The sequence below is a fragment of the Trichosurus vulpecula genome, chromosome 8, assembly GCF_011100635.1.
Source record: "Trichosurus vulpecula isolate mTriVul1 chromosome 8, mTriVul1.pri, whole genome shotgun sequence".
In the NCBI taxonomy this organism is placed as follows: domain Eukaryota; kingdom Metazoa; phylum Chordata; class Mammalia; order Diprotodontia; family Phalangeridae; genus Trichosurus; species Trichosurus vulpecula.
Genome location: NC_050580.1, coordinates 147,500,514 through 147,527,680, shown reverse-complemented (window position 1 = coordinate 147,527,680; position 27,167 = coordinate 147,500,514). Strand labels below are relative to the sequence as shown.

Below are 27,167 nucleotides of genomic sequence, written 5' to 3'. Positions count from 1 at the left end.
TTCACCTTTCTCTTCTAAAACTCCTACCTTCAATTGGCAGCAGTGAGGAAAACAGCATCTAGGCCCTCAGGGTCTTTAGTTTGCATGCCCAGGACTTCCTAATCGTTAGCAGTGATTTCTAGATTCATTTGTTCCCACATGAATCACCAAAAATGGGTGGGGTTCTCAGGTCTAACAGTCTCAGAAGGGACTCCATCACATTCCACGTACGTACCCCAGAAAGAATGTCCACCTCCCAAATATTCATTTCATGCTGATATATGGTCATCTCAGGACTTCGCACAACATGGGACTGCCAAGCACTATATAACACCTTAGGTTCTTCCTCTGAGCACAGAATCATGGATGTTCAGAAATGGAAGGGAACTCAGAGACCATCTAGTTTAACTCATGGCTGAATGGATTTTTTTCTATAATATACCTGAGAAGTGGTCATTTTTGGCTTAAAAATCTGGTGAGAGAAAATCAACAACAGTCCAAGTAATTCATTCCACTTTTTGGACAGCTCTAATTGTTAGGAACTTTTTCCTTATTCTAAGCTTAAATTTGTCTCTTTCCAACTTCACCTAGTTTGAAACATTCCACTTTTTTTCAAGGAACAGGTCACAGTTTGTAGGTTCCTTTAGAGCAGAAACTGTCTTTTGCCACTTTTTGTATCGCCAGTGCTTAGCACAGTGCCTGGCACATAGCTGTTATTGCTACAGTCATTTTTCAGTCATGTCCATCTTATCATGATCCTATTTGGGGTTTTGTTGATGAAGGTACTGGAGTGGTTGTCATTTTCTTCTCCAGCTCACTTTATAGATGAAGAAACTGAGACAAACAGGGTAAGTGACTTTCCCAAGGTCAAAGAGCTAGTCAGTGTCTGAGGCCACATTTGAACTCTGAAAGATGAGTCTTTCTGACTCTAGGCCTGCCACTCTATCTACTGAGCCACCTAGTTGCCCTTGGCACATAGTAGGCACTTAATAAATGTTTAGTGATTGATTGATTCTCCCTGGTAAGCCAAAGAGTAGGGAGCCATTCCTCTAATCTTTCACTTTCTCCGGTAGTAGAGGAACCAATCTGCACATAATACTTGTTACTTTGTACTAGCACTAGTGGAAACACAAACAGAATGTAGCTCAATGAAATATTTCCCTTGGGAATGGATGAACAAATTGTGGCATATGATTGTAATAGAATACTATTGTGCTATAAGAAACAACAACCAGGATGCTTTAAAAAAAACTTGGGAAGACTTACATGAACTGATGCAGAGTGAAGTGAGTGGAACCAGAAAAACATTGTACACAGTAACAGCAATATTGGAATGATTTTCAATTGTGAAAGACTTAGCTATTCTCAGCAATACAAAGATCCAAGACAATTCCAAAAGACTCATGATGAAAAATGCTATCCACCTCCAAAGAAAGAACTAATGGAGTACGAACGCAGATTGAAGCATATTATTTTTCACTTCATTTGTTTTTCATGATTTTTTTGGGTCCGTGTTTTCTTTTACAACATGATTAATATGGAGATATGTTTTGCATAATTGTACATGTATAACATATCAAATTGCTTACTGTCTTGGGGGAAGGGAGCAAGAAAATTTGGAACTCAAAATATTTGGAACTTAATAAAAAAAGAATGTTAAAAATTGTTTTTACATGCAACTGGGAAAAAACGAAGCATAATTTGATAAATAAATAAATGGGGGGGGGGGAGAAGTATTTCCCTTGATCTTCAGACTTATTGACCTGAACTTTCTGCTCACTGCTCACTGCACTGGGAGATTTGTTGCCAGATGTTCCTGAATAAAGATATCTGACACCACTTGCACAGATGCATCTAATCTAAAATTAGCAGGTTCTTGCTAATGCCTTATAAGCTACAAGAGAATCCTAGGTTCAGCTTGAAAACATTTCTTTCCTCATTCTCTCTCCTACCAACAGGATACCTCCTAGGACCTTCTGCTTGTGGAATGCCTCTTTGTCACTGTCTCTACTGTTTTTGAGATACCAACCAGTAACACTGAGGAATACCTGAAAGTTCCTTAACATCACTTGTCTAAAGACTATGACTGTTGCAATATGACCATTTCCCCATCTAGATGACACTCACTGTAAAATATTTAGTTCATTCGATTCAAATATTTAGTAAATACAAGGTACTAATTAGGGGCTAAAGCAGTGGTTCTCAAGTTTTTTTGGTTTTGATTTTGTTTGTGTTCTGATGGTGGTGCAGTAGAATGTTGGTACACTGAATGTTTAAGAAGGCGACATCATGGGAGAGATAGAAGAACCACTAGACTAAGGAATACAAAAATGAGGAACACTGCAAGTCTCTGCTCTCACAGAACTTTCAAATCTTTGGATATCACACATTTTCAGGGCACAACAGGACTTGAGGTCATGTCATGTCTTTCCAGGCTACCACACTTAACCCTTGGTGACCTCTTTTAAAGCTGTCATGTCAAACTGGTGTTGAATTTGTGTAAATATAGTATAAACCCAACCAATCAGCACCATCAAAATTCAACAACTTGATTCTTCATTCCAAGTTATAAAACGGTTATAATATTGTAAAAGGATGATACATATGATACAATGTAGAAAGCACATTATTTTTAATGAAAGGTTTCCAAATGTAGGTTTGAGAATAAAGAAAGTGGGGTGTTTGGGTATAAATTCAATTTGAAAAATAAGAAGAGGAGTATAGCTTTTCTACAAACAGTCCTTTGGGGCAAGTCTACTAAAAGACAGCAGGAGGGTTTCAGGCCCTTCTAAAGAAAAGTAGGCTAGTATCCTACTTCATCCTCAAATCTCAATTTGAGAAGAGTAAAAATTGAGTACAGTACAAAATTTAATCCAAACCAACCTTTATACATATTTTGTGGGTATATTCATTATCTGGATTGCACATCAAAGAAAAAAAATCAAGTGAGAAAATGGTATTAATATATGCTTGTGCATTTTATCTACATAATTCTTCTGACCAGAAAATTAACCTTCAAAAGAAATTAATAGCTTTTATCTACATTGTGAAAAATGATTTATGGTATTGTTTCCCACCTTAAGAAATTATTTTCAATGCAAGGAAAAGAAAGAACTTATTAACTAATATTCAAGTTTGGCACTTTTCTGCACAAAACTTAGCTTGGATGTTTCAAAGATTTAAAGTATTGTTCCTATTCATGAATGAGAACAAACTCATTAAAATTCATAAGGCCTCCACAAAGAAAGAATCCTATTTCATCAGCACTTAAAATTCACAAGTTCAACATAGGAAATTGAGCTGGAATTTCAAAATTGAAATATTTCCCTCCTCCAGAAGAGAGCATTGTCTACACTACAGTTTTTCCCCCTTTTCCACAAGATTCCAAGATGCCCTAGGTGCCTGCCCACTCTTGTGGACCATGAGAATCTAACTTCTTGCATTCACACTGATATTTTGTACCCAAAGTTGTTCTTACACTCTTTTCTCAAACCAGCTGAGGCAAGCAGATATGGCAACAAACTCCACCCCAGGAATAGGTTGAAAGAATTTTTTTCCCTAAATTAATATTTTTCATCAATAGCTGAAAGGGCAGTTCTATAGGATAATACACTCAAAAACATTTAAGCATCTTGTGCAAAACATTATAACCAACTGCCCCCTCATGGAGCTCACAGTCTAGTGAAAGGGAAAATCATGAACACAGATTACAATATTACATTATAGTATAAAGCAAATAAGTGCATTTGAGAGTTGATAAGCAAAGTGTCGAGATAAAAGGGGGAAGGCCTCTGGAAGAAAAAGCATTTGAGCTGGACCTCAAATTAAGAGCAGGAATTGGGTAAGTCAATTGGGGAAAAAAGCGTATTTTAAACAAAGAGCCCAACATGCACAAAGACCCAGAGAGAGGAGAGCTTAGTGCACTTTGAAAAGGCATTTTAGTTGGAAGGAGTATGTGGAAGGGAAAAATGAGATAAGACTGAAAAGCTAGAATTAGAGCAGACTATAGAGCACTTAAATGCAAGCAAAGGAGCCTGAACATTGAAAAGCTCTGGGTCACCTCCCAGATATATGCCCAGGGAGGCCACAGTAGCTCTCTTTTATTTCTCCTTAACAGGAAATCACAAACCACAACCACTCATCTCTTCTTCCTCTATCCAGTACTGAATGGTCTATCATACAACTAAAACCACCTCCTCACCCCACCAAATAAATCCTACTACCTATCCTTCAACTTTTGATCAGTAAGTTGACTGGACAACTCCATAACCTAACACCATAACACCAAACAGATCTAATTTTTGCTGACCATTATTTCCAAACTATGCTATTTGTACTCTACCCACCAACCTCATTCTCCCTCTCCCCCAACCACATCCACTTCAACTGTGGATGCTGCCCTTGGGATGCTGAGCTCTGAAAGTGAGCTCTCACCTTAGTCTACTCAAAAGCAGGTCTCCAGCTTACTTCCAGCCCACAACTTTCAAACTATGCTGCAAACTGAACACTCCTCTTCTTCCCCCACCCTGCCTTTATGTGTTGTCTTCCTCCATTAGATTGTAAGGTCCTTGAATGCAGGGACTGTCTTGTTAGCTTGTATTTATAACCTTTGCATTTAATCACAGTGCCTAGCCCATTGTAAGAACCTGATAAATGCTTTAACTATCTTTTTTTCTGGTATCATTAGGGAATTAGCTGTTTCACAAAAGTAAAGCTTCCAGCTAGAATTTAATTCAAACATTTATTAAGCATTCATCATGTGAAAGGCATTGTGCCAGGTCTGGAGGACACAAAGATGATCTAAGAAGTTTAAAATAAAGGATTTAAGACCATGTAGGAATATATGTAAGGCAGAACCCAAGAAATACAAAGGTCAAATCAGAACAAAAAACTCTAAGGAACATAAGGAGGGAAACATTAGTTTTAGCTAGCAGGATTAAGGAAAGCTTAATGGAGGTTATCATAAAGGAAGAGATTCCAATAGGCAAAGATGGGGTTAAAAGAGCCCATTCTAGGGATGAAGAGAATATAAATAGGAAAGGGGCAGGATGAGAAGGATACATCATGACTAGAATACAAAAGTACAGTGAGATAAAGATAGAAAAACAGGAAGAAACCAAACCTGAATGCTAGGATCAGGATTTGATATTTTGGTAAGCAATGGGGAGTTACTAAAGGTTTTTGAGAAGAATAACATGATCAGATTACTTGAACAACAGTCTAACAGATGAGAGAAAAAATAGAGTGGAGGCAGGAAGACTAGTTAGGAGACTCTCCTGTGTTGGTAAATGTTAAACAACTGGCTTTCTGAAAAAGAAACTTTTAAGTTTAATCTGCATTATTAACATTTCCTCCTCACTTTCTTAAGTCTAGACAATCAACAAAACAATAGACCAAGCCTTGATTTATAGGATTTGCTGATTTCCCAGGTATAAACATACACACTGAAAAGTCAAGCAGCAAGAGCTTCTTCCAGCACACTTCTGGCAACAGATGATAGATTGAGGTGTTCCCAATGAGAATGCTAAAGAGAGAATGAAGGGGAAAGATATTGTGGAGATCACTCCATTAAAAGTTCAATGTGACATCAAGAGTGACTTGGAGTTGACCCTAGACTAGTAAAACACAAGTTTTGGCAAGTACTGATAAGCTAAAAAGGCTTGAGTATGCACAGTCTGTTCTGTGAGCACCAGTCTAATATCGAAGAGGCTCATCATCAGGTTGGCCAATCATCTACAGAGTCACTGTGATCTGAGTTAGTGGAAGGAGTACCCATAATGATGAAATCATAGAGTACTTAAGTATTGTGGAAGTAGAATTACAGGACTTAACAGATTGTGGTTGGGACATAAAGGACTAAGAGAGTTCAAGCCTGGGTGACTGGGATGGAAAATGGTGGTGACAACAGAAACTGAGGTTGGGAGAAGGGCAAAGTTTTGTTTGGGGGGAGTGGGACAGATTAATATAGTAAATATTTAACTTTTGCAGTATTGGCAATAAATGGCATTTATGTACTGCTTTAAGATTTACCAAGCTTACATATGCTAATTACCTTCAAGTTAACTTCCTTACCTGCCTTCAAGGATCAGCTCAGGTACTACCTCTTCTGTGAAGCAAGCCTTCCTAGATTCCCACAAACAGAATGTAAACTCACTAATGGAAGGTACCAGTTTGTTTACCTTTGTACCCACAATACCACAAAATGTTTTGCACTCAGTAAGAATTTAATAAATGTTTAACTGAATTAACTAATTTGATATTCGTAATAAACCTGTGAAATAAATGGAAACATCTGCAGGCACTATCTTCATTTTATAGATGAGGAAACTGAGCTCAGAGAGTTCTAAAAATTGAACCATATTCACATAGTGTCAGAATCAGAAGCTGACTTCCAGTATTCTTTCCATTAATGCAAGATTGCCTCTCAAAGACATAACAGTGGAAATATTCATCAGATAGTGGAAATAAAGGACTAGACCTATAAAGGAAGTTCAACCTGAAGATGTGGATTGTGAAGTTTCCCCTATGGAAATGATAACAGAAGCCACAGAGGCAAATGAGATCAATAAAACGAAAGGTACAAAAGAGGTCTATGGATAGCACCTTGGGTAATGTGTACATTTAGGTAAAAGGAAGAAGATGAGGAACCAAGGAAGAAGGTATAAGAAGCTGTCAGAGAATCAGAACCATAAGAACGGAGCACTAGAAAATCCAAGGAACAGAGAATGCCAAGAATAATTGGAAGTATATAACTTTGTATACCTTAAAACTTGTTTAATTATAATCTTTTTCCATGGTATCATTTCTGAAATGTATTGCATACTTTGCTGCCTTCTTAAGTACTATAATAAACATAAATTGACCTTTTTTTGATAATTCAAGTTCATTGAACAGCATTGTATTATGATAAAAGAGTGATAATCTCAGGGTCTATTGAGGTATGTAGGGCCTCAATTAAATGACTTCAGAATAAAAGAGTTATTGTACTCGCTTATACTTAGGCTATTTGATACCTAGTTGTCAAAGTACCTATCTCTCTCATGCTCTCATTTTCCTTACTCTGCTAATTCTAACATTCAATAGGCTATGAAGTTAGTCAAATTTAAAACTTTATGTACTATAAGAGACATTCACTCAGAGATTTCATACTCTTATGAGTAAAGACTATTCACTTTAGCTAGTTCATCGACTTTGTGACATTAACTTTAGCTACTCCGAAGACTTTTTTTTTTCTTACTGGTTCTCAACTGTGTTCCAAAGAGTTGAGGTTGCTAGAGAAATTAGGTGTTACTATATATTAAAACTGAATCTTTGTGAGAAAGTTAGGAAATAAAAGGTTGCATAAACTAAAATATGCATTTTTATCCTTAAAAGAAAGATCAAACTAACATGAAAGCTTTTAACTGAGCATACCAAAGGAAGGAAGTTCACAGTTAGTGTTCCAACCACATTCTATCTAGGCCCCACAATTACTAAAATGTATGGTAGGTCCAATGTGAAGAAAGAGCGATAAGGTTTAAGCTATAATTACGCTTCCTTCTATTTGTGAGTGTGCAACACTCTACCTTAAGCATACAGTGTTATTTCCCTAAAGGCAGTATCAAACCCGAACGTTATAGTCACTGGAAGGAAACTCTCAAACACAAATTTCCTAGTCCTCTCTTCTAGACAGTGTTTTTACATGATCTATTATTTTGGCTTATAGAAAAGGTGCAGTTTTGTTGTAATGTAAAAAAAAAAATTATTCTCCCCTAACGTGCTTCTTGAAAGGTTGGCCCTTATATAGAACTCACTGAAAGTCATTTCCAACAAGTAAGGCCCTAAAACATGACTTCCCCAGAGAAAGGGCTCTAGATTCATTCAATGAAGAGAGAAACTACAAGTTCAATCACAAGATTCTGTGATTCCTTTAGTATAACGTTCCCATGTAATGAAAATTATAATCTTCTAGTATTCATCATAATTACTTAACCATGACCACATAGTGAGCACTGCAGCCTTCTTAAGGGTAATTCTACGAAACATAGACTCCATCCATTTTATAGCTTCTGAGAAGTTTTTGAAAGAACTTGCATATAGTAGAAAAAATGCTGGATCTGGAGTCAACCAGCCATGGCTTAGAAACTTGTCTCTGACACATGCCAGCTGTATGACTGTGGACAAGTTACTTATCCACTGTCTTAGCTTCCTCATATTTAAGTGGTAATGATACCTATAGGGCCTAATTCCTGAGGTTGTGAAGATCAAATGAGATGCCTGTAAATGGTACTCTGCAAACCTTCAAAAGCTATATAAGTGTTTGCTCTAATTATTATTATATATATGAACTGTTAGCCTGCCCACAATCATCTTGCTTTGAAGAGTAAACAAGAAACTACTTCTATTACATGTGCTATTTACATCTCTGCACAGGACTTAAACATTTGAGTTGAATACAAGTAGAAGAAATTTCTAGTTGTTTTAATTAATTTGTAATAAAATAGAATGCATAGTGATAATGCATCTTCTTAAAAAGTGTCTTTGTGTGTATGTGTGTATATGTGTGTGTGTGTGTGTGTATAGATATAGATAGATATCTGATATATCTAAAACTGCACCTTTTCTATAAGCCAAACTAATAGATCATGTAAAAACACTGTATAGAAGAGAGGACTAGGAAATTTGTGTTTGAGAGTTTCCTTCCAGATAGATATATAGATATATATACATATGTTCTAGTATTTTTTCAAGAGTTTTTGGTAGCAAAATTGGTATTCAAACCTGGTAAAGCCAAGTGCCATAAAGACAGATGCTGATACCTTGATGTAGTTGATGCTGTAGCATTTGCTTCCCACCAAGCAGCATGGTGGTAAAAGAGCAGCAGATTCAGAGGCAGAATGCCTTGATTTGGTTCCCAGGCCAACTACTTATCTACAGTGGGACTTCAAGGAAGTTACATCATCTTCCTGGGTCCTCAGTTTCTGGGTCTGTATAATGAACAGGCTGCTCTAAATCAGAGACAGAGTGTCACAGTGGACAGAGTGCTGGACTATGAGTTAGGAAGACCTGAGTGCTAATCCTGCCTCTGATACTTCTAAGCTATGTGATTAGTACCACAATGTCTCCTTTCTATTTTTCATATTACTAGGGATTAAAACATGAGCATTTCAATATGAAACAATACTTAGTCATAGATACGAATTCTTATTACAACTTAATAAAACAATAACTGCTAAAAGCAGTATTTATTAAACTTCTTTTAGACAAGGACTTATTTTCTTCAGATATTCTTTGAGTATACTGATAGCCTTTACTCAAAGTTTGCTTTTTTCAGAGGATGGATGTTAATTTTCAAATCTAACTAGAGAACCACAATCAACTTTTAATGATCTTTGGTAAAAGGGGACTAAAGCAACTGACTGAAAATCATTAGTAATGCCCAAACTCCATTTTAGGCAAGAGTTTCCAATTCCTCCCTCATCAAATCTATTACCTAGCTTTCACCAAGCAGCAAACCAGATTGCAAATGAGAAGCAGAATAAAGTCTGGGTTTTAGGGGATTTTCTAATTTTTTCCCCTCCCACTATGGTACAAGAGGTGCTATCAAGTAGTAAAATGACCAAAAGGCAGTCACCTCGAGAGTAACTGGGTAGTAAGTGGCATGAATCATCTCCAAATTGAGACAATGAACTCTCCACCAAGACTAAGTTACTCTTCTTTAATACTCTAGTTCAAGAGCTCTCAGCAAAGAAAGTTAAACCTCTTCCTCTCTGAGGAATGTGAACTACTTTGCCTTTCCAAAATTCGTAGATTTGTTATAGAAGGATTACCTACAAACACTTTGTAATTTGCATCGACAAAGAAAAACAAAACATGTTTTATGGATGCAACCCCTATACTAAATAAGCAACTGCTCCACAGAACAAAAAAAAATGACTGTGCTTCAACTTTTAGACTGGTCACTTATCAGAATGGTTTCCTCCAATACTTAATTATAACACATCAGAGATCTGCTTCCTTCAACTTTATCTTTTGACAATGTTTAATAAATGGAATGATTCAGAGAAAATAGATCCAGGTTTTTAAAACAGTTTCTGCAAAGCACTTTGCCAAAATATGCAGCTAAATCACTAGGATTGGGGCAACATTTCTAGGTATAGGTTCCAGTGCTGCTAAACAGCTTTATGATATGGGAAATTCTGTTAACCTCTTTGTAACCTTTTTCCCCCCAATGGAGTGGAAATTAATGGAGTGGAAATCAATGTTATCCAGACTGTTGCAAAGTGCTTTGAGATCCTAAATGATACTATAGGACTACATAAGAGAGTATCATAAATATATTAAATGTTTGTTGACTGACAGATGATATGTTTGAGATTAACAATACTTGTATTTCAATTAACACACAAAAACAAAGCTTTAAAGCTGTCACCAGGGAGTTAAGAATTAAAAAATTGAGCCTGGAGAGACAAAGAACTGCCCCGAAAATCTGCAAAGGTTCAGTAACAGGTAAATTCCAAGGAGCCAAAGAGTAATTTTGCTGAATGCTACAGGTCATATGGAAAGGAAACACTGAACTACAGCAAGGAAAACAAGAGTCATTGTACCATAAGTTTCTGAAAGCTCAGCTTTTAATCATGTCATACAAAGTAATCGTAAGAGTTTAGGCACACAAAGTATGTTTACAGTGTTTCTTTCTCTTTTGTAACAGTGTGCTAGAGTAGACAGAACCTGGGTTCAAATCCTGCCCTTGTCAGTTTCTAGCTCTGTGACATTTGGCCAGTCAATTAACTACTCCAATCTTCAGTTTTCTCACCTGGACAATAAAAAGGTTTTGAAGGTCCCTTCCAACTCTAAATTTATTATCCTGTGAAACATGAAGACGGTTCTGCAAATCATTCAAGACATATTAAGCACCCAGGTATGAAAGCAAAGCCCTGTAAGTTTCTATCTGCCTGCCCTCATGAAGCTTCCAGTCTAACAGGAGTATAAGTACACAGATAACTCTGATACACCATAATACGTTAGTCATTTATTACAGAGGTTCAAAACAAAATGTTACCTGAAATCCCAGGGTGAAAACAAATTGTCACAAAGACAGGGTCAGGGAAGGTTTTGTGGAGGAATTAGCATTTGAGTTGGGTAAGAAAGCTAAAAAAACTTATTTTTTTAATATAAAAGATGGGTAGGAAATTCAATAGCTGAAAAAGGAGAGAGAATATACTTAGCAAAGGAAATGGCATAAGGAAAAAGAAAAAAAAGGAAAGCACAGAATAATTCAAGGAGCAGAAAATATTCCAATTTGACTCTAGGATGGTGCTAGTTTGTGCAAGACTTCTATGGGCTTTGAATACCAAGTCAAGTTTCATCTTCATTTGGTAAGCAATAGGAAGTCCTGGAAGGACTGATCTAACCCAATCGGGTTAGAACCAGATCTATGCATTAAGAGTAGTCTAGGAGTGGCATGATAGAAGGAAGACTTTCATTTTGCAGAGCTCATCCTCATCCTACAAAACTTTTTAGGGGAGGAAGAAAGAGTAAGGAGAGGAAGAGAGAAAGGAAACTGTGTGGTTTGTGTCTGACATCCCGCCCCCCACTTGTAAGTGTTCACAAAGCGCTTATTAAAGGTTAACACTCCCACCCTTACTTCCACACAACTATAAGTTTTAACTTATCCATTTCTCCTATTTTTCCAGTTCCATCTTTCTTGCCCTCCCAAAAATGTCCTTAAAAGGCAAAATGCATGAGGGGTGGAGCCAAGATGGCAGGAGGAAAGCAGGGACTTGCTTAAGCTCTCTCCCAAATCCCTCCAAACACCTGTAAAAAATGGCACTGAACAAATTCTAGAGCTGCGGAACCCACGAAATAGCAGAAGGAAACAGATCTCCAGCCCAGGAGAGCCTGGATGGTCACCATTGCTGAGAGCGGAGGGCAGCCCGGCATGGGCCACGCCGGGACAGACCAGACCTGGAATCAGCCAGCCAGAACAGGCCTTGGGGCCATGAATCATTGAGCTGTGGCAATTACCAGACTTCTCAACCCACAAACTCCAAAGAGCAGGTTAGAGGGAAACTTCAGAGTCGAGTTCAGAACAGTCCAATCACCAGGCCTGGGGGTGGTAGAGCTGGTGCAGAGGTGGCAGCAGCAGCAGCAGGAAACTCCTGAGGCTGCCTCCAGAGCTACAGCATCAGCTACTTCCCGAGTCCCTGGCTCATATGAGGATTCTAGCAGCGGATCAGAGCAGGAGTGTAAGGAGCGCTTTGTGGACACAAAGACAAATTCTCTTGTTGCGCCCTGCTTGGATCTGTACTGCAGTCCTACCTGGCGGTTCTTGGGGGAGGGCTGCAGTGACACAGCCTGGGGTGATGGTGGAGTAGAAGTAGCTCTGAAAACAGCAGTGCTTGGACCCTAAAGCTTGGGACAAAGTACTCTCTACTCTACAAGCAGTCATACCCCAACGAAAAGCTCAAGGGTCAAGTAGTTGGCTGGGCACATGAACAGGCAGTAAAAACAAACTCAGACTCAAATCCAGACTCAAACTCAAACTCTAGATTCCTTTTTTGGTGACAAAGAAGATCTAAACATACAGCCAGAAGTCAATAAAGTCAAAGAGCCTACATCAAAAGCCTCCAAGAAAAATGTGAATTGGTCTCAGGCCATGGAAGAGATCAAAAAGGACTTGGAAAAGCAAGTAAGAAAAGTAGAAGAAAAACTGGGAAGAGAAATGAGAGTAATACAAGAAAACAATGAAAAACAAGTCAATGACTTGCTAAAGGAGACCCAAAAAATACTGAAGAAAATAACACCTTAAAGAATAGACTAACCCAAATGTCAAAAGAGCTCCAAAAAACCAATGAGGAAAAGAATGCCTTGAAAGGCAGAATTAGCCAAATGGAAAAGGAGGTCCAAAATATCACTGAAGAAAATACCACCTTAAAAATTAGATTGGAGCAAGTGGAAGCTAGTGACTTGATGAGAAATCAAGATATTACAAAACAGAACCAAAAGAATGAAAAAATGGAAGACAATGTGAAATATCTCATTGGAAAAACCACTCACCTGGAAAATAGATCCAGGAGAGATAATTTAAAAATTATTGAACTACCTGAAATCAAAAAAGAGCCTAGACATCATCTTTCAAGAAATTATCAAGGAAAACTGCCCTGATATTCTAGACCCAGGGGGTAAAAAAGAAATTGAAAGAATCCACCAATTGCCTCTTGAAAAAGATCCCAAAAAGAAAACTCCTAGGAATATTGTTGCCAAATTCCAGAGTTTCCAGGTCAAGGAGAAACTAATGCAAGCAGCCAGAAAGAAACAATTCAAGTATTGTGGAAACAAAATCAGGATAACACAAGATCTACCAGCTTCTACATTAAGGGATAGAAGGGCTTGGGATATGATATTCTGGAGGTCAAAGAAGCTAGGATTAAAACCAAGAATCACCTACCCAGCAAAACTGAGTATCATGCTCCAAGGCAAAATATGAACTTTCAATAAAATAGAGGACTTTCAAGCTTTCTCAGTGAAAAGACCAGAGATGAATAGAAAATTTAACTTTCAAATATAAGAATCAAGAGAAGCATGAAAAGGTAAACAAGAAAGAGAATTCCTTAGGGACTTACTAAGTTGAACTGTTATGTTTACATTCCTACATGGAAAGATGATGTGTGTAATTCATGAGACCTCTCTCAGTATTAGGGGAGTTGAAGGGAATACAGACAGAGGGGAAAGGATAAGTTGAATATGAAGAGATATCTAAAAAATGAAATAAATTTAAGGGGTGAGAGGATATATTGAGAGGAGAAAAGGAGAGACAGAATGGGGTAAATTATCTCCCATAAAAGTGGCAAGAAAAAGCATTCTGTTGGAAGGGAAGAGGGGGCAGGTGAGGGGGAATGAGTGAATTTTGCTCTCATCAGATTTGACTTGAGGAGGGAATAACATACACACTCAATTGGGTATCTTACCCCACAGGAAAGAAGGAGGAAGGGTATAAAAAGGGGGGACAATACAAGGGAGGGCAGATAGGGGGAGGAGGTAATCCAAAGCAAACACTTTTGAAAAGGGACAGGGTCAAGGGAGAAAATTGAATAAATGGGGACAGGACAGGATGGAAGGAAATATAGTTAGCCTTTCCCAACATGAGCATTGTGGAAGTGTTTTACATAATGATACTTATGTGATCTATGTTGAATTGCTTGCCTTCCTAGGGATGGGTGGGTGGGAAGGGAAGAGGACAGAGAATTTGTTACTCAAAGTTTTAAAAGCAGATGCTTAAAAAAAATTGTTTTTTTGCATATGGCTGGGAAACAAGATATATAGGGAATGGGGCACAGAAATCTATCTTGCCCTACAAGAAAGTAAGGGGAAAGGGGATGGGGTGGGGGAGTGGGGTGAAAGAAAGGAGGGCTAACTGGGGAACGAGGCAATCAGAATATATGCCATCTTAGAATGGGGGGAGGGTAGAAATGGGGAGAAAATTTGTAACTCAAAATCTTGTGGAAATCAATGTTGAAAACTAAAATATTAAATAAAAATGATAAAAAAAATTTTTAAAAGGCAAAATGCAAAAAAAAAAAAAGTCCACCAAAACCCAGAATACAGAAAAAGGAAGAAAAATTTGAATTAATACAACTAAGCAGGATTAAAGAAACACTGATTTGGAGTAGCTAGGCGGCACCATGGTATACAGAACACTGAGCCTGGAGTCAGAAAGACATGAGTTCAAATCCAGCTTCAGATGCTTACTAGTTGTATGGCTCTGGTCAAGTCATTTAACTTTTTTCTATCTCAGTTTCCTCAACTGCAAAATGGGGATAATGATATCACTTAATTCCCAGGGTTGTAATGAGGATCAAATGAGGTAATACAGTCAATGATCAACTTTAGGGGATAATGTTCCTAGAAAATGGTGCTTAAATCACAAAAGCAAATGTTGATGCATTGAACCTATGGGAAATAGGGAATTGGGTCCCCTAGATGACCAAAAACTGTAATCTTTTGCTAGAAATTGCTGAAAATAGTTTTTTGGATACAATTCTTTATAAAAAAAGCATTAATTCTGACACATACTTTTCCTAACACAGTAACAATGACATAACCCATAAAAAGTAGTGGAGAGGAAAGGCAACCCAGGGAAGGATGACAGGAGGAAAAGGGCCTGCAAAGTCAGAAGAACCCTTCCCCCCAGGTAAAAAAAAAGAGAAAGATACAACCTGCCATCTCTAATCTCCCTTTCAGCTCTGTTGAACTGTTACCAGAAGCCACTGGGTGAGTCTCTGCCCCTTCCCAAGCTTGTAACTTCCATGGCAGGGGAGGCTTAGAGCTGCTGGGCCCCGCTCTATACCAGCCAGACTCGGTGAGGGCTATGCTCCTCCATGCTGCACCGGCTGGACACTTGGGATTCCAGCACAGGCAGTGGGGGAGGCAAGACACTCAATCTACCTGGGGAGCACCTGTCAGAATTCGAGGGCACATTGTACCTCTCTCTTTTTTCTCTACTGCATATAGCCACGAATATACATGAAAGTGAAAATGAGATTACTAATAAAATCACATGAATGCTTGAAGTCACAAAGGTTAAACATGCAAATGATGAGGATTGACTGTAATTGTGAAGTGCTTTGCACAGTGCCAGGCACATAGTATGTGCCATATAACTGTTAGCTGTTATTATTCTGGTACCAATGAAAGATACAGCATCTTATTTTTTTTTCTACCTGAAGTCTGTCTTTAGAAAAAATAAAAACTACATTTCAAATTTCAATCTACTTACTATTACCTACTAAATAACACTCCAGCAACCAAAATCCATAGGCAACTTTAAAAGGCAGATGATAGTGGATAGTGTGCTGTACTTAAATAGGAAGACCTGTGTACAACAATCCCGCTGCGGACATTCACCAGCTGAGTGACCACTGGCAAATCACATCCAAATCTGTTTCCTCATCTGTCAAATGAGGATAATAACACCTGAAGTATCTACCCTTCATGGGTTTGTGGTAAGGATCAAGTAAGATAATTTATGTAAGTTGCTTTGAAAACTTCTTAAGGGAATATATGAGCATCAGTTATTATAAGGACAGAGAAGTACTTTTTTAAAATTCTAATTAATGTAAAAAATGGGGGGAAAAGGTCATAAAACAAGAGAATCAAAGAACTGGAAGTTCAGATACATATCAAAACATCACAATTTTAGAATCTAATCACATACAATAGTTTCCTATCAATAACATTTTAATCTTTAAATTTATAATTAACATAATACAAAGCAATGTTATTTTAAGAGTACCCTGTATCTGTTCTTTGATATAATGGTGATATGTTAGAATTGGGTTTTTTTGAGGCAAACAGGGTTAAGTGACTTCTCCAGGGTCACACAGCTAGTAAGTGTCTGAGGCCAAATTTGAACTCTGGTCCTCCGGACTCCAGGGCCACTGCTCTATCCATTGCTTAGAATTTTTTAAAATGGTGATAGCTGCCAATCCATAATATGTCTTAGTCTTAAATTTTATTGCTGCTTTGCTAAGCAGAAATATTAATAACTAATCATAAGTTTTACTCTAGACAATATGTTGTGCAAATGATACACAACTAAATCTACACAGTAAGTGCTAATACAGATATTCTGTTTTACAAAAGGATTTGATTTAGTCAGTTCAAACTCTTAACAACTCTAATCCACTTCCCTATTTGGAGCAGAGAACAGAAACAAACTCAGATCCTTCTGCCAATTAAAAATAAGGAAGAAACTGTTAATGGGTATCTGTTGCATTGTTTCAGGCTAATGAGCAAAGACAAAGAAGAAACAGCTCTTCTAATGCAAACCAAGTGATTTCGCCCATTTTTGATTTGGTAGTCTTCAGTACTTCAATTAACTAAAAGAAAGAAATCAGAGTATTAAATCTACCACAGTTTAACAATTTGAAAAGGTCAATAGATAAATAAAATGCCCTCATCCTAAGATATCACTTTAAAAATTGAGGCTTTACTGTGCATACCCTTTGACCCAGCAATATCACTAATAGGTTTGTATCCCAAAGAGATTTTTTTAAAAAGGAAAAGGCTCTAATTTACAAAAATATTTAGAGCAACTTTTAGTGGTGGCAAAGAATTCAAAATTGATGGGATGCCCATCAATTAGGGAATAGCTAAACAAATATATGATTGTGATGGAATACTACTCTGCTACAAGAAATAATAAGCAGGATGGTTTCACAAAAACCTAAAAAGACTTACAAGAACTGATGCAAAGTAAAACGAGAAAACCAGGAGAACATCATACACAGTAATAGCAATATTGTACAATGATCAACTGTGAATTCTCTGCAATACAATGATCCAAGACAATGATTAGGACTTATGATGAAAAATGGCTATCTACCTCCACAGAAAGAACTGACAGAATTGAATGCAGATGGAAGCATGATTTTTCTTAACTTTTGCACGTGGATAACCTTTATCAAATTGCTTTCTCTATGGCGGGGGGTGGGGGGGGGAGGGTGCGGGCAGGGGAAGGAGAGTGGTAGAGAATTTGGAACTTAAAATTGTAAAAAGCAAAGGTTAAAAATTGTTTTTACACATAATTGGAAAAAACAAAGTATTTTTTTAAATTGAGGCTTTAAAAAAATGTATCAAATAAATTTGGGGAGGAGTGCCACAGGGGTGCAGGAGCGGATATTTGGACTTTTGTTAGTGTTTAAGTACAATTACTCCCACTCATGTTCATTTTTATTCAAATTTAATCTAGTAACCTGAAATACCATAAGGGCTAACTTCAATCAAAGTAATTTTATATGGGAGAGTATATTGACAACTGAGAGAGTAGTAGGGATCAAGAAAGGCCTTGAATAATAGTTAAAATCTTACCATGCCTAGAAGGAAGTTAGGGATTCCAAGAACTTTTTAGTTCTTTTTTTTAGTTCCAGTTATACAGTCTTTCTGGCAGCTAGGTGGTGCAGTGGATAGAGTACTCTCCCTAGAGTGAGGAAGACCTAAGTTCAAATATGGCCTCAAACACATAATAGGTGTGTTAATGTGGACAAGTCACTTAACTGTTTGCCTTAGTTTCCTCATTTGGAGAAGAAAATGGCAAACCACTCCAGCATCTTTACCAAGAAAACCCTAAATGGGGTTACAAAGTATCAGACACAACTGAAAAGAACTAAGTAGATTCATTTTGATATCTAATTCAAAACCAGCTTCTAATTTTCATCTATATTCAACTCACTACCTTATCATTCTTCAAAATGACACATATTTAGTTATTTTTACTTTTCTTGGTTAATCTCTCCTGACAAGGAGCTTCTCCTCAAATTGTTACTGTGCATCAAACTCAAATAGTAATGGACCCCTGCAGGCTACATAGTGCCTTAGAAAACCAAAAATTAACATTAAATGTATTGTATTGTATTTGTATTTATTTTATTAAACATTTCTCAAGGACATTTTAATCTGGTACAGGCTGTAAGCCATACTACAGTGAGCTGACCCCTGAAGTGAGTTACACCTTTGGTATAAAGACATTTTCTTTAACTCAGTTCCTGAGTCCATTTATTCTTAAACTATAGCTATAGGTTTTATCCAGAGTGCTTATATTCCACATCCTATCCTTAATATCCAGCAACTAGGTGGTGTAATGGTCAAAGTGCTCGTTGGGACCTGAACTCGAATCCTGCCTCAGATACTTACTAGTTGGGTGACCTTGGATAAGTCACTTAATCTCTTCGTGCCTCACTTTCTTCATCTGGAAAATGAAGGTGTCGGATTCAAAGGCTTCTAAAGTCTGTTTTACCTCAAGATCCAGCACAATGCCTGGCACAAAGTAAGCATTTAATATATGCTTGTTCTATCTATTAATCTATCTATTCGTTGAAATCTATAATTCTATGATCCACTCAATTTTTTAGCTCATTATAACATTTACACTACTATTTTGGTAGTACTACTTTTACCCTATATCACCTATTACTAACTATTATTTTTTCTGGAATGTAGTTAATATAAAAGGCACTATATGATGTCAGAGTAAATAATACCTAGGTGGCATGTCTGTTGATAACGTCAAAAGAATAGCACAACAGTCTCTGAAATAATGTATTATATATAAAAGTTTACTTTCCAGTTACACATTCCTTGCATAAATGAAACCAAGCTAATAATTCTAAAAATTAAGGTCAACTTTCTCCAGATGTCAGAAGGAATACAACATAACCTGGTAATATTTAGCCATGTTGATATCATCTTCAATAAAAATGTAAATATGACGAAGTTTTTAAATCAGTGTCTTAGTATAAGTTTTGAATTGTTATCAACCAAACAAAAATTTTAGTCCATCAGAAATTCAACTTGGGATAAAAACACAAGACCAAAAAACATTTGTCAAAATTATTTCATTGTTTAAAAAGTTTAATAAAACTTTGTTATTTGCCTTTTGATCATACATTACTGTCATTTGGAGATACACTGCCCTCCCCCTCCAGTGATCTCCACCCATAACAAAGAAAAAAAAAAGTTAAGTCAACTGATATATCAAGTATTTCTGACAGCACATGCAACATACTACATCCATGTGTCAGTGAACAAGCATTTATTAAGTGCCCATGTTTCAGGTACTGTGCTAAGCACTGGGGATATAAAGAAAGATAAAAATAAAACAAAAAACAGTCCCTGCTCTCAAAGAGCTCATAATTAAATGTGTGAGATAACATGCAAATAACCTTGTTCAAATAAGATACATAGATATGTATGTATGAATGAATATATGTCTATGTATACATGGAGAGGGACAGACAGAGAATCAACAGACAGGTACTTTTTGCCCTCATTTCTTCACAAAATTATTCATTATAACTATAAAACACTCAATTTTGTTCTACTGTTATTATTATGTATTTTGTTACAGTCATTGCATATATTGTTTTCCTGGTTCTGTCTACTTTACTATGCATCAGTTCATACAAGTCTTACCATGTTCCTCTGAATTCCTCATATTTGACATTTCTCATGGTATATATACCACAATTTGTTTATCCATTTCCCAATTGGTGGACACAAAATGATCCAATGTTACTGGCTTAGTTATTATACTCAACTTTTATAGACATACTGAAACTGAATTGATCTTTTTTGTCACCATGAGCATGAAAATGAATTTTCATACGATCATAGATTTAGAATTAGGAAAGAGTCTCAGGAGTAATTTAGTCCAACCCCATTATTTTACAGAAGAGAAAACTAAGGTTTGGGCAGGTTAAGTGATTTGCCTAAGGTCAGAGGTAGTAAGCAGTGCAGCTGAGATTGGAACCCAGGTCCTCAGATTCCAAATCCAGTGTCTTCCACTACCCAACAATGTACTAAATTTCAAAAATTTTAATGCACTTTGATCTCCTAACCTGAAATTATGAAGCATGAAAAATACGCAAAAAGAGTATGCAAAGTACCAGTATCTGGTAGGCTAACTCTGTTAAACTAACATTAACTATTTCCCTGAACAGAGGAATATTTTAAATTTCCAAATATAAGATTTATCTAAATTCTAACTTCCTAACTGGAAAAAGTTAGCAGCCTGACCTAGAGTGCTATTTTTCCTGCCCTATGAAGAGAAGTCCTGAATGATCATTAATGCTCAGATAAAAGTTCTGGCTCTCCGAGCTCCAGCCCCGCCAGTGGCAACATAGCTAAACGCACCAAGAAGGTCGGAATTGTTGGTAAATATAGAACACGTTGTGGTGTATCCCTCAGAAAAATGGTGAAGAAAATTGAAATTAGCCAGCATGCCAAGTATACCTGCTCCTTCTGTGGCAAGACCAAAATGAAGAAACGGGCTGTGGGTATCTGGCATTGTGGATCCTGTATGAAAACAGTAGCTGCTGGTGCATGGACCTACAATACCACCTCTGCAGTCACAGTCAAATCTGCCATCAGAAGACTGAAGGAATTGAAAGACCAGCAAAATCTTCTTATCAAATATCTGTAGCCCATAGTCCAACAATAAATGGGTTAATTTATGGAATAAAAATAAAAAAAAAGTTCTGGATGGTGATTGGATAAACCTAGGCTCTTGATTTCTAGCTGGGCCAGCCGGGTTACTCAGACAAGTCACTTCACTCTCATTCTATGTTTTCTCATTTATAAAATGAAGAGGTTGCATTAAATGATATCTCACACTCCTTCCAACTGGAAAAATCTATATTATGATTCTAAGTAGAGGCAGATTTCGATTGCTTAGTAAATGGAAACATAAATAAATAGCATGGGGTGAGGAGTTCAACCAAGGGAAATTACCCTGATCTGTATTGTCTTCAAAACTACACTGTCGACTACAAGAGGGCAGGGACCATTTTTCTTTTTTTTTTTTTTTGTCTCTCCCACATGATTATGGGCACACACTCAGCATTTAATAAGTGCTTGTTGGTTGACGCATGTACTAAAAACTAAGTCACTCCCTGGTGTAAAGAAGTCTGAGAGGAAGAGATGATTCTTTCCAAGGAATGACAGTAGTTTGGATCTTCCTCAATTTTATCTGGGAACCTGTGGCAGTCCTCCTCAGAACTCTGACAGAAAATCTCCACAAATTGTACGAAAGTTTTTAGGAAAATAGCAATGACTCAGGAGGTAGGGGGTGGTCTCTTTTACCTGTTCTAATATAAACATTTTGCCCAGCCTTAGCAACAGTACTGTTGCTAAAAAAACTCCATCAACTCCACTCTTATGCCTGTGGTTACAGAAGACTTGGTATGGTACTTTCTGCCTGAAAGTTGCTAGTCTCACTCCTCCCCACTCCAGACCTATTTCATAAGGTTTCATGGAATCTAAATTTATCTGCTATTTCAAAAGAATGTTATTTGTTACTTTCTGTCAGGTCACACCTTCTTACCTATAAATTCTAAGGACAACATAAGATCTAAAATCCAGTGAGAACAGATTCAATTTTATTCCTGCTTCTCACCCTAAACTATTACATGGAACTGCTACGAATGACTTAATAAATGCTACCCTCCACAGAAGTTGTATTTCAATCATTTAAAAATAGATTTTTTTCAGACACAAATATTAAAATTCTTCACATTGAAAAGTATTTTATGAAACTATTATTTTAAAGGAAAATAAATAAAAAGCAACTCATAGACATCCTTACAATAAATATATGAAATATAATGAAAATTAAAATAATGTAACAAAAAAGAACAAATAAAAACAAACAAATGTAGTCCGAGAAGTTTATCTGAAACAGTACTGAAGGATTCTGTTCCCTTCAGCCCTAAAGGAGATGAAGAAACCATATGATGCTCAACTTATCTGTAAATTCCTTATACTATATGCGGGCAATAGCATATTCTCAACAAAGAAAAAAAGGAGTGTTTTGCAGTTTTGAAATGAGTAACACTTTAAGACATTAACTCCTTTTAGTTTGTATAGCAGTTCCTACAAAACCCCTTATAAAAAACTCATAAAGGATGACATTTAAAATCTGCTTCCTCAGGAAAGAAAAAGCCCCACCGAAGACTGTCCCTTTGTCATACACATGTCAAGCGCTAGCAGCCCAAACTTCCCTAAACTATAATATTTCATGAATTTAGATAGTCAAGGCTATATGTGGCCTCGAGGTTGCAGGTTCCCCACCCCTGATCAAATCACATGAAAATTAGAACTGAACTAATTTAACAAAATAACATTTGGCTTATAAAGTATGATGAAATAGTTATTTTTAAAAACACATGTAGAGATAAAAACCATAAAGGTGGATGACTCAAATATACCTTCCCCAAAAGTACCTCTTTTGGTGGTTCCTAATCCAGCAACTCATAATGAAACAAGTTGTAAGTACTACATTCATATATGCAAGAATGACATACTAATAAGGCTTTTAAGTTCATGGGTTAATTTGCTAGGAAAACCATAGTAGTTTCTTAGTCAGGTACTTCTTCAAGAAAAATGAAAGCAATGCCAACTCTGAACCGAGCATAAAATCAGCTTTAATTCTAATATGAAGCTTGCAGCAAGATTGCTACATATATTGCTACATACCTGAAAACACAATGGCTACCAATAGCAAAGTTACAAGGTCAGGGGCTAGCAAAACCAAAATAATCTTGTCAAATCAATTAGAAGTCGCCAACTGAGGTAAATAGCATGTTGTAATACATTTAACAAGTAATTATGAAAACCACAGAAAGATATACAGCAGAGTGAAAGAGGAAAGAGAATGAGATAACATTCTTTGGCTAGGAAGTTAATGAACATTTAAATTTTTAAAAGCAAACAAAAATAAAAACCTGAAAGTGTAGCTTCAGAAAAGGAAAAGTCACAAATTCCTTCAGTCACAACAATTTAATACTTAATATCAATTAAAACTCAAACTATTCCACTGTGGCTCACTTATATCTTTGTCTCTTAAATTTGATCCAAAAGAAGTGAAAGCCTAGGAAAGGGCAAACTACTATGGAAAGAGTCCAGCCCCTACTCCTTTCTATTTCTTCTATAAGTCTCTCATATTTTCTCCCTCAGTTTCTTCCTCTGCTCACATCACATTTACTGTATCCTAGCCTTTCCCTTTTTGTTTTTATTGTTTCTTTTTCCTATTAGCCCATTCCTTATCCTCATTTCTTTCCTTCACCACTTGTTCTCTAATTCTATATTCCCCCCTAATTTTGTCTGCTCCAGTGATCCCTCTCTCCAGGACTCCCATAGTCCCACTCCCCCCTTTTCACTCCATTCCCCTATCCTGATCTCTTTCATGTTCTCCACTCCTTGACACTTATCTAGATTCAGACTCCTCTTGTTCCTACAATCCCTCAATATCGCACTTTCCCATTTTTGTCCTTTTTCCCATCCCATTATTGCTCTCTTCTTTCCTGTCTCCCTCTAACTTGGCTCTCTTAATTACCTCCATTAAGTCCTATCTCCTCCAGTTTCCCATTTCTGTCCTCTACAATTCTGCAGTCACCCAATTTTCTCCTCTATTTTCCTCTTCCTGTACCACTTCATTCTCTCCTTTCCTCTGGTATCTTCTCTCCCTAACCTCTCACCCCCTTTTCACCCTCTCTTTCTCCCTCTCCTTAATTTAACCTTCTTCCCATACCCACAAAGTTCCCTTCTTCCCTATTCTGTTCTCCTCTCTTAACCATGTTTCTATTCCTTCCATGTTCCCCTTTTCAAGATCTATCCCTCTCATGTTTCTGGTTTCCTTTTCCCCTCCCTCCCTCTACCCTTCAGTCACTCCCCATGTTTTCCTCCTGTCCTCTCATGTCCCTCTTTTAACTTCCTCTCGTTGCCTCCTCTCTCCATGTACCCCTCCCTCTTCTGTCTCCTGGTCTCCTCCCACGATATAGTCCCCCATATTCCCTCCTCTCATCCCTCCTTCCCATTTCTTGTCCTATTCCCTCTCTCGTCCCTGTTTTCCTCTTGTTCACCCTACATCCCTCCTCTTCCTCCATGAGCCTCCGAACTAACCCTTCTTATGTCCCTCCCCATGCCTTACATTCTTCTGTCCCCCTCTTGCTCCTTCTTGTTCCCCTTATATTCCCCTCTTTCCCTAATCATATCCCCCTCCTTCCCTTCCTCCCATGCTCTCCTTCCTATCTCCCAACAACATTCCCTATTGTCTTCTCTATACCCCATTCTTTCCTCCTTCATGGTCTCCTCTCTTCTGTCCTTCCTCCCTCCCATACCCCTTGTTCCCCATGTCCCTTCTTTTCACTATGTCCCCTCTTCCCACCGCACATTCTTTTTCTTTCTGTACTCCTTCACTTCCACCTTGATGTTCCCTCCTTTCACTCATGTTCTCTTTCCTGTGCCCACATATTCCTCCCCTCCTATCTCCCCATACCCCCTCTTTTCTCCCTCCTATTTCAAACTTCCTTCTTTCTTTCCTCTTGATTCCTCCATCCCCCCTTTCCTCCCTCCTATCTCCTCAAGCTTCCCTCTCTCTTCTCCCTCCTGTCCCCTTCATGTTTTCTCTTTCCTTCCTCCTTTTCTACTGTACTCTCCCCCTCCTAGTCTTCTCTTTCTTCCCTCCTGTCCCCTCATCTCTCTTCTCTCTACTTCCCCCAGTCCCGTCCCCCCTCCCCCTCTTCTCTCCTGTCCACCTATAGTGTCCCCTATCCTCTTTCTCTCCTGTCTCGTGGTCTTCTCCCTTGAACCACAACCCCTGTCTCTCCCCTATCCTGTCTCACCATGGTCTCTCCCCTTGTCCCCCCTCTCTCACCTTTCTTTTATACCCTCTGGTTTCCTCTCTTGTACCCCTTGTCCCCCTGTACCCTTCTCTGCTCCCTCCAGTCTTCACCCTCCTCCATGATCTCCTCCCTTGTTCCCTCTCTCTCCTCACCCCTGTCCCACTATGGTCTCCCTTGCCTCTTACCCTCTCTCTTCCCTCCATCCCCCATGGTGTCTCTCTCCCTCTCTCTTTCCCTCCATCCCTCCCTCCCGCCCCCCTCTCTCCTTCTATCCCACTGTGATCTGCTCTCTTGTTCCCCTATGCTCCCCACCATCCCCCAGGGTCTCCCCTTTGCCCCCTCTCCTCACACCTGTCCCTTACGGTCTCCCTACACCTCTCTTCCCCACTGTCACCCAGAGCCTCCCCTCTGTCCCCTCTCTCTCCTCCCTCCATCCCCTAGGGTCTCCCTACTCCTCTCTTCCCCCCTCTCTCCTCCTCCCTGTCCCCCAGGGTCTCTTCTGTGTCTCTTTCCTTCCCCCTGTCACCTACGGCCTCCCCCCTTATCACCTCTCTCTCCTCCTTCCAGTCCCCCATGGTCTCCTCCTTGTCCCCTCTCTCTCCTCCCTCCATCCCCCAGGGTTTTCCCTCTGTCCCCTCTCTCTCTCCCCTCTATCCCCCAGGGTCTCCCCTCTGTCCCCTCTCTCTCCTCCTTCCAGTCTCTCATGGTCTCCCCACTTGTCCCCTCTCCCTTCTCCTCCTACGTCTCCTCTCCTCTCCCCTTGTCCTTTCTGCCTCCTCCCGCCCTCCCCCAGGATCTCCCCACTTGTCCCCCCTCTCCTCCCCCTTTACCCTCTCTCTGCTTCCCGCTCCATCCCCTCTCTTTTCTTTCCCCTGTTCCCTGAGATCTCGCCCGTCCCCTCTTTCTCTTCTCCACCCCCCCCCCGGCCCCCAGGGTGTTCCCTGTCCCCCTCTGTCCTCTCCCCCCGCTCCGTCCCTCAGAGTCTCTCCCTGTTCCCTCTCCCTGGCCCGCGTCCCCCCTCTCTCCCCGCCCCGTCCCCCCAGGGTCTCCCCCCGCGTCTCTAGTTGCTGTCCCCCCCTTTTCTCCCCCTCAGCCATCCCCTCCCCAGCCCCTGCGGCCCCTTACCGATGGTGGAGATGAAGGTGGTATTGAAGGCGTCTTCGGAGAAGCGGAACAGGAGGCAGGTCTTGCCCACCCCCGAGTCTCCGATCAGCAACAGCTTGAAGAGATAATCGTACGTCTTCGCCATCTTCTCGCTCTGTCCCTCTGACCCGGGAGGGAGCTGAGGGGATGGGGGGCGGAGGGCGGGGGTGTGGCCTCAAGGGGGCCGCTTGCCCCGCCCCAGCCCCTCCTCCGCCAGCCTGCGCGCCACGCCCCGCTCGGCCAATCCTGGGGGCCTTCGTCATCACCACCCGCGCCACAGGCGCCTACGGGAGTTGTAGTCCCCTCCGCGATCTTCGGGCGTTCCCCTGCTCAGAGATGCGCAACCTTTTGGCGTGAACACTCTAAGCTGAGTCGGGTTCGAAAGACCTAATGCAGTGCATGGACTCGGGGATTTCTCTTTAACCGGGAGGGGACCGAAGGGAAGGGACTAAAATATTGCTAGCCTTGCTACCCAGGGAGCGAAACTGAATCTCTCTGTTTCTTTGTGTAAGACGTCTTTCATATCGCACACCTTCAATCCTGGACGCCTCCTAATTGAGAAGTTTACCCCGAAATTCTCAGGCCAGAAGGGGACCTTCCCTGCGGGGCCGGTTTTCAGTACAGTGGGGTCCTGGCCTTTCTGCTGCCTGCAGATTATCCGCTTTATGCTTTAACGCGGACAATATTAGTCACAGAACACCCTACCCTGCAGTTGTCTAGCACCACTTGTAGGCCCTTCCGCCAGCTGTTAGTCAGAAATCAACAAGTCTATGTTAAACACTCACTGTGTGCTAGGCAGAAATGAAAGACAGAAATGAAAACAGTCCGCATCCTCGAGAAGCTTACATTCTGTAAGGGGAGGCAACATGGAGACAGAGACGGAAATAC

At 39.2% G+C, this 27,167-nt stretch overlaps 2 protein-coding genes across 2 annotated transcripts in view; one reads left to right on the top strand and one right to left on the bottom strand.

The window, feature by feature from the left end:
- The window catches only part of RAB8B (RAB8B, member RAS oncogene family), a 96,124-nt gene extending 69,718 nt beyond the window's left edge, over positions 1-26,406 (bottom strand). The window contains exon 1 of the mRNA XM_036735142.1: positions 26,262-26,406. Coding sequence (XP_036591037.1) covers positions 26,262-26,385 — 124 coding nt within the window. The 5' untranslated portion in view covers positions 26,386-26,406. The remainder of the gene's footprint in view (positions 1-26,261) is intronic.
- LOC118828365 (60S ribosomal protein L37a-like) lies at positions 15,103-20,946 on the top strand. Its single transcript, XM_036734952.1, has 2 exons — positions 15,103-15,151; positions 20,592-20,946. The coding sequence occupies exons 1-2, from the start codon at positions 15,103-15,105 to the stop codon at positions 20,936-20,938; spliced, it is 396 nt and encodes a 131-aa protein (XP_036590847.1). The 3' UTR covers positions 20,939-20,946.
- Positions 26,407-27,167: the final 761 nt, after the last annotated feature.